Source organism: Synchiropus splendidus, chromosome 13, assembly GCF_027744825.2.
Source record: "Synchiropus splendidus isolate RoL2022-P1 chromosome 13, RoL_Sspl_1.0, whole genome shotgun sequence".
Taxonomy (NCBI): domain Eukaryota; kingdom Metazoa; phylum Chordata; class Actinopteri; order Syngnathiformes; family Callionymidae; genus Synchiropus; species Synchiropus splendidus.
The window spans coordinates 8,887,501-8,902,038 of NC_071346.1; the positions used below are offsets into that span (position 1 = coordinate 8,887,501).

The 14,538-nt window shown below is 42.4% G+C and overlaps 3 protein-coding genes across 3 annotated transcripts in view; 1 reads left to right on the top strand and 2 right to left on the bottom strand.

The window, feature by feature from the left end:
- The window catches only part of LOC128769671 (cortexin-1-like), a 4,837-nt gene extending 4,551 nt beyond the window's left edge, over positions 1-286 (bottom strand). The window contains exon 1 of the mRNA XM_053883588.1: positions 160-286. The gene's annotated coding sequence lies outside the window, so the exon portion shown is untranslated. The remainder of the gene's footprint in view (positions 1-159) is intronic.
- A 2,697-nt stretch (positions 287-2,983) lies between these two features.
- Positions 2,984-7,707, bottom strand: LOC128769662 (mitochondrial import inner membrane translocase subunit TIM44-like). Its single transcript, XM_053883569.1, has 13 exons — positions 7,645-7,707; positions 6,933-7,037; positions 6,405-6,569; positions 6,144-6,224; positions 5,926-6,075; positions 5,715-5,848; positions 5,556-5,641; positions 5,130-5,222; positions 4,880-5,004; positions 3,997-4,047; positions 3,795-3,884; positions 3,624-3,734; positions 2,984-3,551 (listed from the first exon to the last, which is right to left on the bottom strand). The coding sequence occupies exons 1-13, from the start codon at positions 7,672-7,674 to the stop codon at positions 3,432-3,434; spliced, it is 1,341 nt and encodes a 446-aa protein (XP_053739544.1). The 5' UTR covers positions 7,675-7,707; the 3' UTR covers positions 2,984-3,431.
- A 1,181-nt stretch (positions 7,708-8,888) lies between these two features.
- On the top strand, positions 8,889-14,470 carry LOC128769882 (ras-related protein Rab-11B-like). Its single transcript, XM_053883936.1, has 5 exons — positions 8,889-9,075; positions 11,185-11,380; positions 12,093-12,286; positions 12,482-12,562; positions 13,911-14,470. The coding sequence occupies exons 1-5, from the start codon at positions 9,036-9,038 to the stop codon at positions 14,054-14,056; spliced, it is 657 nt and encodes a 218-aa protein (XP_053739911.1). The 5' UTR covers positions 8,889-9,035; the 3' UTR covers positions 14,057-14,470.
- Positions 14,471-14,538: the final 68 nt, after the last annotated feature.

Below are 14,538 nucleotides of genomic sequence, written 5' to 3' on the forward strand. Positions count from 1 at the left end.
AAGTCGCCATAATATAGTGGGTCTTAAGCCTCTTTACTTTCCGTATCTTTAGCTGCTGATGTGAGTTTTAAAACATGCTTGTAGTTAGCAACACATGAGCCTATCTTCCTCTTTTGCCTCGTGCATCACTGTCTCATAATAACAGGCAAGAAAACTCACAGGTGAAGCCGATGTTGACGATATGAGGTTCAGCACCACAGACAGCTCCCAGCTCCCTCAGCCATAATCTCTCCGCCTCATGTCACCGAGGTCCTTCACCTCTTCTGGTGTGTCAGGAGCTTTAAGTCCTCAGAGTTGAAGGGATCCGCCCCACCTCCCATCTTGCCTGCCCACTCATGACCATCTGCACATGTAATCCTTTCATTTGTGGGAAGCGCCGAGAGCATTGTGCGTTGTTTTCTTTTCATTATGTAAGAGACTATTGTGGCGAGCATCTTTGCTCATGTCAAAGCGCGGCCGGCTCTTTGTCCTTGGCCATAATACCTTCATAAGTTAGGACGCAGAGCAGAGATGCTCGGGGGAACCCACGGCCAAAAGGTCAGGCTCGACCACGACCACTCTTCACACAAATGCAGATTTAAAGTAAAGGAATCATGGTAAAGATGTTATAGGATGGCTTTGTGTACTCAGGTTTGAGTGGAGAGAATCTATAGGAAGGAAAGTGAGAGACCGTGTGGCTCTGAGAAAGCTTTCAACTATGAAGAAACAAAAGCAAAATATACCTTTGTGTTTTTTATTTTGAACCCAAAATATTCCACCTACATTTACGTCACAGTTCTCCTTATCTACACCACATGATGTTCCACATGTTGAGTGAAAACTAGGTGAACTGCCGCGTGTATCCGGAACCTACTGTGAGAAGTAATTGACTGGAACTATAATGATGAGTAGATGTGATTGGGTTTTATAAGTGAATCACCCTGAACACCTGCGGTAAACCACGGTGCCTAGTTAAAGAAAAGAAGACCCCTGGTGGTGCGGTTAAGAAATTCAACATTTATCACGACTGTCACAGGTGAAGGCAGTAGGTCAAGCTGTGGTTCAGGGAGCCGGAGTAGGTCACCGCAGCAGGGCATCTGGGTCATGTGGCTGCAGGTGAGAGCTGACATGCTGGGATTGTTTTTCACAGGTCATATGAAACCAAGCGATGACCTAAAGCACAAGAAATACTCAACATATTAAAAAAAACAAATTGACAAAAAATATTTTTGCAAAGAAGTCAGACCTGAGAAGTCACGTGACTGGATATAGTATCAGTTTGTCTGTTTGTGTGCAATGTAGCGCAAAAACCTAAGGATTTTTACGACAAATAATTTGATTTTGAGGCTGATCCACAGGTCGAACACTCCCCATTCATTTCTATTACTTACGGTCACATGACCAACTCCCATTAAAACGGAAGCACAAGCATGAAATCCTGACTATATACATCATGATATTAGATCAAATCACTCAATTAAACCAGCTTTCGTGTTCATGTTGTTGACAGAACTCCTTACCGCCACCTACTGTCTGATTGAGAACATTGCACATGGAATATATTTAAGACGAATGATCTAGATGCAACACATGTAGGGCGATGCAACTGTATCTAAGTCACACAGTCTGGGTGAAAACCAGTGGCTTGGCAGAGGTGCCTTTTCATAGTTTTTATTTATTTAATCTGCATGACAGAAATAAATGCTGAGTCAGTCAACTCACATAGAGTTGAGTGATGTCAGACAGGAGTTTCTATTTCTCCAACAGAGCCACTTTTCATGCATTAATTTCCTTATGACCAGTGGGGGAAAAAAATCAAATGCATTCAATTTACCTATGTAATGAAGTCAAGGTTCTTTTAATGTACTTAATTTGTTTAATTTAAACTGCATTATTCCTTTTATATATTTAGGATATCCAAGGTTTGATATTATTCAAAAATGTTTAAGCTCTATTTTACTGCTCCATTGGTCGGTAAACCTCTCAAGGTTTTGTAAAAAGCTAACTCTACTGCATCAATATTAAAGTCAATATAAAGACCTTTATTTACACAATAATAAAGTGTTCAGGAAACCTGCAAAAGGATCCGGAAAAGCAGTCTACTTCTTGCATAAGAAGTGATTATATAATTGTGGCCTAATGTCACTGAACGGCTTTATATAAAGTCTTAAGTGCAGGTTTATTGTCTTGCGAAAAGAATGCGCGAGCCCCACTCAGCCCTTTTCTCCGTCTACGTTGTTGTGTGGTTCAGTAAAAGCTCTTATTGCTCAAGGGAACTTGGGCAGAATTTAACATGCATTATTGTGTCTTTTCTGGAGGCAAAGGCCAGTTAAACAAATGCAACTTAGCGTTCATTGGACCAATGGAAAGCCAGTGAAGTCGTGAGGACAGGTTTGTTCAGTCGTTCATCACAGCAGGACCCCAGTATACGACCTCTGTGTGTAAGGGTGGAGAGGAGGTGTGTGTGTGTGTGGCGGGGGTCTACGTTAGTTATTTAAAGCCTGATCTATCGTCCACATACTACTAAATCCATAGGTTTATCAAGGCGTGTCAGCGGTCTGATCCATGAGCATCTATCAAGTCATGTCAGCTCTGGAATGAGAAAACAATGGATTCACACACTGCCAGTTTAACAGCCACACACACACACTCACAGTGCAGACAAAGGTGCTGACTCTGGCTGACTCTGATTGGAATTCTAGCACTGCACTTCTGATGACCTGATGGAGATCAAAGTTAAATGCAAAACAGAATGACACCCCCAAACTGGATTGTTTTAAGTTGCATTTGTTTCCATTTAAGATGCAATTTGGAAGATGCCAATGGAAAGATGCCACAACCCTGAAAATACAGTGAGAATCCACTCAGTGCATCTCTAAAACACAAACTTCACACACCACATCAGACGTCCACAAAAGTGCAGGAGTCCTCACCGACAACTGACGTTGACAAAAAAAAGGTCAGAAAATGGAGCTAACCTCAGGTTTATCGCTCTGTAGCACCAGTGAATACTGTCCGACACTCAACAGTGAAAGATTTTAATAAAAGACAAGACAAATGGTACTTAAATAAAGAACGTGGTTACATGATAAAACATTAAAAACAGGCAGTAATTGACCACATAAAAAAAACATGCTTTTCTTCAAGTGTAAAGAGCAGCTTTACATTGTTTTTTCTTAAGACAGTCAGCAAAAAGTCATACTTTTAATACAAGCACTGTTATGTTCCACCTTCTCATCAGCCTTCTGTGTTTCTTCACTTCTTCAGGCTGTTAAACTGGTCATCATATTATAAGAACATAGCTCATGTTTATGTTTATATCTGGTCCAGAATGTTCCACACACTCTCATTAGTATCACCTGTGGGAATGCATATAATCTTGTGAATAATTTACATCATGTATTTACATTTATACATGAACACATCTCAGCAGTGGTTCCGTCCTTCTGCTCCTAGAGAACCTGCTCAGTACTAGAAGCAGAGATATCCAAAAGTCTCCAGGCAGCGCTGGGGTTGAGCTCTTCCTGGTCCCGACACAAGGCCCAGACGTACATCATCCGCAGCACTTTCTCCTGTCAGGACAGAGTCAGGAAGCTCAGCTGGGTCATCAGGTTAGACCCATAAAGAGAACGTTAAAAACCGACCGGATCGCCCTCCACCACTTCTCCTTTGGGGCTGCGGATCACCATGACCACCTGAGCTTGGAAGGTGATGATGAGCACGGGGCCCTGGTCCATCATCTTCCCCATCGCCAACTGGGAGGATAAGGAGTCAAATATGGGGACACGATAGAGGAGGTCATGGGTTCATCTTACATCAATGTTGTCGATGTCCAGGATTTTGGATTGGAGGCGGAGCCCAAAAGACCGCGCTTGCTGGATGGGGTGAGCCAGCTGGCTGTAGGTCTGGAACACACACACAACACTTGCTAACACTTGGTGACTGGTGGCTAAATATGGCAGATATATGCAGTGACATTACCAGACCATCACTGACACAAGAGGAAATGTCACTCACAGCTTCATAGCACCAGTCCTTCAACACGTCCAGCTCTCCCCGCATAATGGCCTGCAGAGCCAGAGACACTGTTACACAGCTGATCCCGACACTTCACCAATGAAGAAGCCAATTACCTTCTACATTGTAGTTTGTTGACATCACCGTGAAAGTGCAACATCAGCGCTTGTTTAGCAACAGATACAGCGCTTCTTTCACCAAGTGTTGGGAACAAATCTTTTTCCTGACGGCTTGATGCCGATGTTGCGCAACCCTATCTGACTCCCGCCTTCAAACATCCCAGTAGGTCTTGTAAGTGCTGGGGTCAGCATGCTGCGCTGACACAACGCACCGCTTCCTGTGCATGGCAGGAAAGTTTATTTGTAAGGTAAACTTCTGCACTAGTGCTTTCATATTTCAGGTTTAAATGTTGAACCCAAGCTTCACCCAAACCCTTCGGTCTCAGAAACTCCAGCTATATTGTGTTATTGATGTGTAGCGCTATAGACTCCCAGCCCTTTATTTTATTTATATATATCTATATATATATTTCTCCTCATTATTTTGCTATTACAGTACAGCAACATTCTTATTTTATCCTCTTGAAAAACAATCTACAGTTGTTATTTTCAAATATAGTCCGATGGTCTTTACTTAACGCGCAATTTTTAAAATATATTTAAATATATATATTTTTGTGTGCTTGAAAGCGCATTTCTTTCATTTGATCAATATTTTTTCTTGCCAGATGCTAGTTTGGAAGGTGGTTATTTTTAATTCCACCAGTGTTTTTATGTCCATGTTTTATGTCTACTACAAAACCTCCAGGGGTAAAGCTGCAAGCCTCATCCCAGGACCTCAGAATACAGAGAAAATCTCATGGTAGCGCAGTCATGAGGCTCACCTCCAGAATGTTTGGGATAATGTCCTTCTCACACTGTTTGAGGAACAAATCTTTGTCAAACTTTGGATCTACTTTCAGAATCTCCGTCAGCACTTCGGACATTTCAGTTTTTGAAAAAAGACCGCCTGTAAGACAAACACCAATACGTAACCAAACTTAAGCGTGTTATTGGAAATGCTTTTCCTGCTTTTTGATGCAACATCAGTGAGAAAATGTATGACAAATCCCAAATACATGACATGACCTTTACCTAAGAGGTCAGTCACTCGGTCAGTCACAGCTCTGGTTGCTCTGATGAGGACGTTGTCGCTTTCGTCATACTTCATCTTCATCTCAAAAATTCCTGAAAAGTTAATAGGTTACATATAAATATGGCAATATCAGGAATGAGATTTAAGACATCATCACGAGCAACATTTGAGAAAAACTGGGGAATGGACGCTTGTTTGTTTCTGGCGCCGCCTGCTGCACTGAAATAGCGCTACAACCACAGTCGGTTTTTTTTCCAGATTCAATTCACATTGACATTGTTAGCAGATGTTTTCAGATTAAAATATGCCATTCCAATCTTCAATATTGATAATATAGGTGGACTCATTTAAATCACAAAATTTGAATACATTCGATTATATATATCATATATCAACAGTAATGAATGAGTATAGAGTTTTCTTACTGTTGAAAACCTGGTTATTGTCCTTGAAGTCCTTCCACTGCTGGAACCACCTTGAATCCTTGTGGAGAACAACACCCATCGCCTCTCTGAGGTCGAATTGAAGACAAACTTGGAATTAGAATCTCAGATTTTACAGTGAAACAGATGAGCTGTACTCACTCATTTGCTTCAAACACACGACCGTCACTCTCAGCTCCTTTAGAGGAGAAGTCACTCCTCTTCCTGAGCTGTGGTGGTGCCCTATAAGGACCAGCATCATCTACCTCGATCTCCTTCTTCATGCTTTCCACACTCTGAGCCAAAAAAAAAAAAATTGACAGATTAAATTACATTACAAGTTTGCCAGACGACCACAGCGCTGAACTTTCACCTGAGAGATGGTTCTGAACGCATTTGTTTTCCCCAGTTTTTCTCCTCCTTTGGACACGGTCTCAGCAGAGCTCCTGGCCGTCCTCGCCGCCTCTTCAACGCCCTCCTTGATCTTCTTCCCGATATCCGTGCGACTCACCTCCTCAAGACTCTGTTAAAAACCAAGCACACACATTAAGTCAATGAAATTTCAAGTGTTTTAAGAAAGTTGTGTCTCACCTCTTTGACCGTTTCTGACAGGGATCCAAAGGTCTTCTTTAACACCTCAGACGTCTTTACCGTCTCCGCTTCAATATTTTTCTAATCGAAGGGGGGAAAAAAATCGAATTTAATTGCGACTAATAACATGGATTAGCAGTCACAACGGTGGCTTAAATCCCGTCTTAAAACAGTCACCATTGGATGGTTCCTGCTCAGTACTGTAGTTCCAGAGAGAATTATGAACAATAGGTTTGTTAAACTGTTCAGATAGAGGCTTACAAATTTCCGGCGCGCCTGTTGGAGGGCGTCAGACTCCTCCAGCCTTTTGGCCTCTTCTCGGAATTTCTTGATGTTATCCTTCATCTCTTGGTTCTTATTAAACTCTTGACGGAGGTTATCCACAAACTCGCCCAGGAAACCTTTACGGTTCGACATGTATCGCACCTGGAGAAACAGGAAACTTTTAAAGAAACAGACCAGACCAGAAAAAAAGCAGGAACAGAGAGCTTATTACAAATTGAAATACTTATGACTGAAGGAAAAAAAAGACAATTGTAGTCGTTTTGCCTGTTGTACATAACTCAACTCCAAAATATGTTTAAACATATGAATACATCTTCTTAATATGCAGTTCTCAACTTAAATTTGATATTTTTTGAGCCAACAATGACCAAGAAGATTGAGTTTGAATCCCAGTCAACTTATCAGTCTGGCGCCGTTGGGCAAGCACCTCAGCGCTCAATGCATTTTTTGATAAAAGGGTCCATTGAATGTGATGTAATGAAAGGAAGAGATTCCTTCTTGTACCTGCACTGAAGCAGCAGCAGTCCTGTGTATTCTGTAGGCATCTCCCTGCCACACAGGGGGTGCCAAGCACCAGGGGTACAGAGTCAGGGCACGTTTGCCAACCAGCTGTAAGGAAGAAACAAGAGAGTACAGGAATGTCTCTGTTTCAGTGATTCAGCATTGTTCACTTCTGCACTGTAGCCATTCAACAATAACATAAAACAATGTACAACTCGATTGAAAAGATGTGTCAGTTCATACACAACACTGTTTAACAATAGAGCAAACCTGAACCATGGAATGGCATCATCTCATATTAACACTGTACATCCTGGGTCATTCTGGCTAGTTCACGATTGTAAACATTGCTGTATATCCCAATGTATGGCTACAAAAAAAACACTCAATATGGCTTTTTATGTCTTAAAATAAATTATATTGGATGGTAAATTAAACCTTCAGGTGCCAAGTCACCTTCCCGATCAAGAATGAATCCCCATTTCGACATATATAGTCAGCAGAGTAAATATAAACGTATACTTTGGTTTAATCTCCAATAAGGTCAGAGATAAGACTTGCATCATCCCAGTTCATCTCATGGTGGTATCCAATACAAAGACAAGGCCTGCGGCCCACCGCATCGGTAAGAAATGAACCATATCAACTGCCAAACGAACTGAAAGAGCAAAGCTTTAAGGAGGACTATACGAGTATAGTGCTATGAATGACTAACCTCGTAACAGCGACACACGGACGCTGCCATCTTGATCTTGGAATGCACGCACTGCGATGCACGTGCGTCCCCGCAGCCCCAGCTGACCGTTTCTCCGCCAATAGTATGCAAGTGTGCAGGCAGTGGGCGGAGTCACCGCTTTAAAGGAGACGTCCAGCGTGGTTCAGCACATAACCGGTGTTGCAGAATCAGAATCAGAATAGAATGTATTGCCATGGTCAGTGGGGGTTCACCAACTAGGAAAGTGCCCCGAAATATAGTGCTGTTAATAAATAAAATAAAATAAGAAAGGCTGATCACAAATGTAACAGTCTCCTGCCAGAGGGAAGAGGAACAAACAGTACATGTCCAGGGTCAGAAGGGTCGGCTCTGATCCGACCTGCAGGTCTCTGGGCCCTGGAGACATACAGGTCCTGAAGAGGTGGCAGGCTGCAACCCATCACCTTCTTCTTCCTTATCGTGTACAGGTGGTCAAATAAGATGCAAACTATTTGATGCATATTGAATTTCCAAATGTCCAATGCTCTTCCAAAAAGTCTACAAAGGATATTTCACCTTGGATCAGACTTTCAAGGCCAGTTCAAATTACAAAGTTATTAAATTATTTCATGTAATTCTGAACTGAAACACATGCTTGGCGCTTGTTACGTGTTGCATATGACAGTTGTAAATGTTGACAAGGCGCATCGAAACATTCATTCCAATTCAACCCCAAATGAAGAGTGACATAGAGTTGAGGATGTGATCTAAGGATCTGAAGTGTTTTGCTGTTTTTATAATGATATAGCAAGACGACCGGTTCCTAAGCTGAAATAGATGTCAGTGGCACATCATTGGTCTTCCTTTGGTTGGTACTGACCACTGCAGCATAGCAGAATGAGCATTATTCTCAACAATTGTTTGCAGCTTGATAAATGCAATATCATAGCCGTGACATTTAACGATTCAAACATGCAACTGATACAGCTGAAATTGACATTGAGAATAAAAGAAAAGTGAAAGAGATAGTGACGTCAGAGACCGAGAGCATCTGTGGCGGTGACTCTACCACTGAAAAGCGTCGCGGGGGGGGGGGGGGGATTGATAAAATATAACGCGTATTTCTCCGTGTTTTAGTGAGGTCATTTGTGACCTGGTTTTGTTTCCATTCACAAGTCCGTCTCCGTCTGCTGGCATGTCACAACACAGCGCGCCCCCTCGCGGCAGCTATGCGAGGCGCAGGGGCTCCTCCCTCCTCCCTCTCTCTGCAGACAGCTCGCCCTGTCAGCCGACACTGGCGCAGACTCTCGCCACCATCTAAACCCTATTTGTGTGACATATAGCGGTTATATCCACCTGTGATCTCCACACACGCTGTCGCGGAGTCCTGCGCGGGAGCGGCCTCGTCTAGAATGGGGAACCGAGACGATGAATACGATTTCTTGTTCAAAGGTAAAGGGAAAAAACGATGACTGCATTCCGCCTTTCGCCGCCTGTAATTTGTTATTGTCTCATTTCCGCTGCTCTATCGTGGAAACTCAGCTGTTTCTGTGGGGATGGGTCCGGATTTATGGAGTTGTTTTTCCATCCGAAGCCGGTTATTGTGTAGTTGCGGCGCCCGCAGCTATTTTCGTAGGTAAAGGATGCAACACCCATCAGTGCGGCTATTGTATTAAACTTTCATCAACTCGATGTTGAGGACGATCCGCAACCCCACACATTTCTCTTGGTATTTTCACCCCCCCACCGCGTCAGTTGTAGTATTGATGAGGCCTGATCAGGATTCGGTTGAGGATGTGGAGCAGCTGACACCAGGAGCACAAAGAAGGCCTGATTTCCTGGATCTGTTTTGGGGGTTCTACCTGGTTTGATAGAGGATCAGACGCCGACCCGGGACTGTGTTTATCTTTAGGGACCGGTGGGGTCCAGAATGACCTCCTTTGATCATGGCCTCCTGTGGCACATTAACATCCTGGGCCTGCAGGAGCCAAGAGGCCATTTAGATTTAACAAAGTCTCCTCTGTGGGATGAATAGTGCATCTGCCGGAGGCGAGGGGTCCCTCTCTCCCTTCTCTCTCCCTCCTCTCATCGTCCCTGGTCGAAACAGGAAGGGGCTGAAACTGCCGATTCAGGTTATGATGGAGTCTGTTATCAGCTTCCTGCAGCCAGGGCCCGAGCTCAGAGACAGAAGGGACAAAGTTCGGCTCTATTTCCTCTGTGGTGGGAGGAAGAAAACAAAAGGCTCCACCTCTGCTGCTCACGGGTGCCTCCCTGACCAGTCCTGAGGCCAGCACGGGCTAATCAATCAGTAATTCTGCTCAGATGACTCACGGCTCACCAACACTGGACATCATAAGACTCAGACCTTCAGCGACAGAGCAACATTAGCAAAGGGTTTGCAGAACCAGAAACTACAAATAGAACAGCAACTTCTGTGAAGCTTTTGTTGAGGTGTTGACCTCTGCTGACACGGAGCAGCCAGTGAGAGCAACAACCTTGATGGAGTTCTTGTGTCCCGGTGTTCTGTTGGATCATTGTAAAATCTCCCAGTGGGACTTTCACTGACGCAGCAGGCACTGAACTCAGCCAAAAATCAGTTATGAAACAAATAAACAGCTGGGAAAACAGTCAAGTTTAAACTGTATTTCGCAAGTTTCACTTTCTATTGTGGTCAAATGTGAGCTATTTATCTAAGTTATTCAGAAGAAATGGAATGATTTATATAGTGCATCTGCCTTAGTCACTTTCTTATTAGTCAGTATTGAATCATCCATCGAGACCAGTGCTCCTGCCACTTTGCTTTTCAAGATACGCTACATCCAGGACAAGCCATTGTTTAGGGTATTCACGATAGGTAATACACACACAAAACTGTAGCAGACAAGATGCAGTCCATTTAAAAAAAAGAGGTGTTTTCCATAACATTTCATGTTTTCCTGCCATAAAAATGTCCTCAATTGACAGTAGAAATTCTAGGTAGGACATTTCCTTCAGTTTACAAAAGAATCTGTCGTGGTGTGGAGACATTAAGCTGAACTGACCCTAGCTAACCACCAAAAGGAGCAAGGAAATCACATGAAATTGAGCAGGAACTGACCTGGTTGAGACCTCAGCTCCGGCTTTGATGTCATCTGCTGTAATAACTTTGTAATAACCAGAACGTTCAAGTGTGACCGAGTGGCATGTAAAGGCAAGCATAACTCATGATTTTTAAGTAAGAAATTGTACATTTATTTACATTAAAACACACAGTATCACATCAACGTTAAAAATATATATATAAATAGATTGAACTGATTTTTTAATTTTTATGTTAGCTGGAAATTCTGTTTGAAATTCTGGGGAAAAATTAATGTAATGTAATGTGTGTGTAACCAACAACTATTCGAGAATCCCCTTCCTGTTGTTAATGGCTAATGATAGTATAACATCAACTTCTTATGAAAATAGAAATGGAAAAATAAATCCTGCAGTGTTATCAAACCAGAAGGAGGAAATGACAACTAACAGTTATATACTGTATAAATGCACCGTCCTCATCTTCATATTCTCTCTCAACAGTTGTGTTAATTGGGGACTCGGGCGTAGGGAAGAGCAACCTGCTCTCTCGGTTCACACGAAATGAGTTCAACCTGGAGAGCAAGAGCACCATCGGAGTGGAGTTCGCCACGCGCAGTATCCAAGTGGACGGCAAGACGATAAAGGCTCAGATCTGGGATACTGCAGGACAGGAGCGCTACAGAGCCATCACCTCAGCGTGAGTCCTCCCCTCCATGTGTGACACCGAAAACCTTCAGACTGACACTGGTAGTGGGGTCACTTGACACTTGAGGGAAGGTAACTCTACCACCGCAGCAGTCGTGCTCTGTTTGAGTAATGTCACGCTGAAAAAAGTCTTAGCTATTTGGGGACTAAAAGTAAAATAAAGCCAATAAAAGTGCCCCAACCATCACCATCACACATATATTCTGTTAATATTTAAAACAAAGTAAAAGGTGAGTGGAAAAACTTGGCTTTAATATCATCAATAAATATAAAATTGAAACTTAAAAGGACACTACAAGGACGCAGGTCCATTTTTAATCACAGACCTATTCAGTCATATGTTTATCATATATTTATATATTTATTTTCATACATGTTCTTTATTTCACAATATTTTCGTCATGACTTTTTTTTATTTTGGGGGGGAATATTGGTCTCAAGCGTTTTTTAGATATTAATCCTCTAATAAAGTATATACGTCTTAGTGAAAAGTTAAAAGTTAAGGAGTTATGTTTTATGATATAATGTAGAATAATTGTATCATTCCAAATGAAATCAGTTAAAAAGATGTTGATGTAAAGTAGCTTATTTAAAAATTGTTTTTTGGGGGGTAAAATATAATAAGAAGAATTTCTATTGGATTTTGAATTCATTTTTGCAACTGAGTTATTATGTATTACAACACTGTGGTCGTACCGTCACAGGTACTACAGAGGAGCCGTCGGGGCTCTGCTAGTCTACGACATCGCCAAACACTTGACCTACGAGAATGTGGAGCGCTGGCTGAAGGAGCTGAGAGATCACGCCGACAACAACATTGTGATCATGCTTGTGGGGAACAAGAGCGACTTGCGCCACCTACGGGCCGTCCCCACAGACGAGGCCCGAGCATTCGCAGGTGACACCTCCATAGTAAACGTGATAACCCTTCTGCTGAAACATGGCAGGGAACCTGACCCCGCTGACTTTCTACTATCCATGACATAACACCTGCAGCTGGGATGTAAAATAAACAGGATAAAAAAATAGAATAAATGAAGGTGGCGTTTATCTTTTTTGCTTATTAACATCAACGTTTCTTATCCCTGCACAGAAAAGAACAACCTCTCATTCATAGAAACTTCAGCCTTGGACTCGACAAACGTGGAAGAAGCCTTCAAGAACATCCTCACAGGTGAGTGGATCACTTAAAAAATCTTTCAATACCAACGCTTTTGTTATAGGCAAAACTGCTCCTGGAACAATTTTACTGCCCAACATGACGTTAGACTTTCGATTAGGGATCATATATTATCATAAATAAACTACTTATTCATGTAATTAGTAGCATTTTAGTCAGTTATTATTCATAATAAAGGACTGATCACAATATTTTATCCTGGAATGTTCCCTCTAAACAACACCATATTTGCTATTGTGAACAGTAAACAAGCTGATAATTTTTTTTATTTATCCAAAGTATAATTGATGCAACACAGTAAGTTGTCTTTTGAGTTAGATCATGGTATCCATCACTTCTCCTTATCATTTACTGCTGCTATCTGTCTATGTTTAGTTGTGCTGTTCTTTATTATTCTGCAACCATCCAGACTTTCCTTTTAACCTTATGAGTCATATCTGGGGGTTCACCGTCAAAAATAGAAACATGACTCAATAATACCTAAGAGTGAGCTGCAGTCACACAGGGGACCACAATTCAAAACATATTTCATCAAGATGCGTGCACCCCGCAAAGTTATTACTTAAAATATTATGAATTACTGGAGGCTAATTTTAACATTTTGCTTGGCACATCTGCTTAAAAGGAAATGGCCGAACCTGAACACTGGTGTCTTCTTCTAATTTCAGATTAGTGTTCAGTTGAATTCAAAGGTAACTGCAGCGGGCCACATAACATGGCTTGGAGGGGCCCGATCTGGCCCCCGAGCCTCGAGCTTGACACATACTAGGAAGGATGTTGGACTATATGAGGTCACCTTCAAAAGTCTTACAGGCTGATGGATGAACACATGGCTGAACACTCACGTAAATATTTGTGAGACAAAGGTGTTTTTAAAGTGTGACCTTGGGGCCCTATTGTGGCCCTTGTATTAGTCTCTTCAGGCCTCCTCAAATCATTTGCCCGTCACTAGCACCACCAACCAAAGATTGTAGAATATGAAAAGCTGTTTACATACTGCTAACCTCTGTCACCATGATGAAGAAATTGTTAGAGATGCAGACACCAGATTCATGTTGTGACCCTCCGAATAGAACAACTCCTGATATGATTTTTTTCTTGCTAAATGAAGCTTAACTATGTGAGCAGCCTCTTCATGCTGTAAAAGGAAGCCACTTGTTTCACTTGAAGACATGGAAAGTGGCAAGTCAGGAAGGCTCCCATCAAATATTTACCTTCTTTGATTTAGCACGCAACTGCTCTTTTATAGGTCCTCAATAACACAGCAGTATATAAAGGGTTAATATTTAACTTTAAAGATATTTTTAAAGCTCTCAGGGAGTTGTTTGACATTGTCTTTCAGAAATCTACCGCATCGTATCGCAGAAACAGATCGCTGAGCGCTCGGCTCACGATGAATCACCCGGGAACAACGTGGTGGACATCAGCGTGCCGCCCACCACAGACGGCCAGAGGGGCAGCAAGCTGCAGTGCTGTCAGAACCTGTAACCCCCCCGGCGGCGGCCCCTCTCACCTGGGTAGATTATTAATTGAAATGCAGAGTGCTGGTATGCTTCCATCTGCCCGTCGTGCAATACTCTTTTGATCGGCACTTTCTAGATTCATCCCGTTCCCAGTCGATTTCAAACGTAATCTGACCCAGGTTCAGTCTGCCACTCTCTGGCGCAAAAACCGGACTGGGGGTACCGCACGACACTGGCGCAGGTCTGCTTCAGCTGTACCCTCAGTCTTGTTTTTGGCCTCCACACCTCTCTGTTCAGTCATCATCGCAAAAGTGGTCGTGACGCTGCTGATGCTAAATTCATGTTATGTAAGATATGTTCTTTTTACGTTTGTTTTTTTGATTTTCATAGTGTGTTTGCTCACATACGTTATAATAATGCCATGGAATTAAATTTTACGATATTATCTTGGAGTGTTTTTTTCTATGAAGAAGGAAGTGCGAAATGTGTTTACAACATGAACATGAA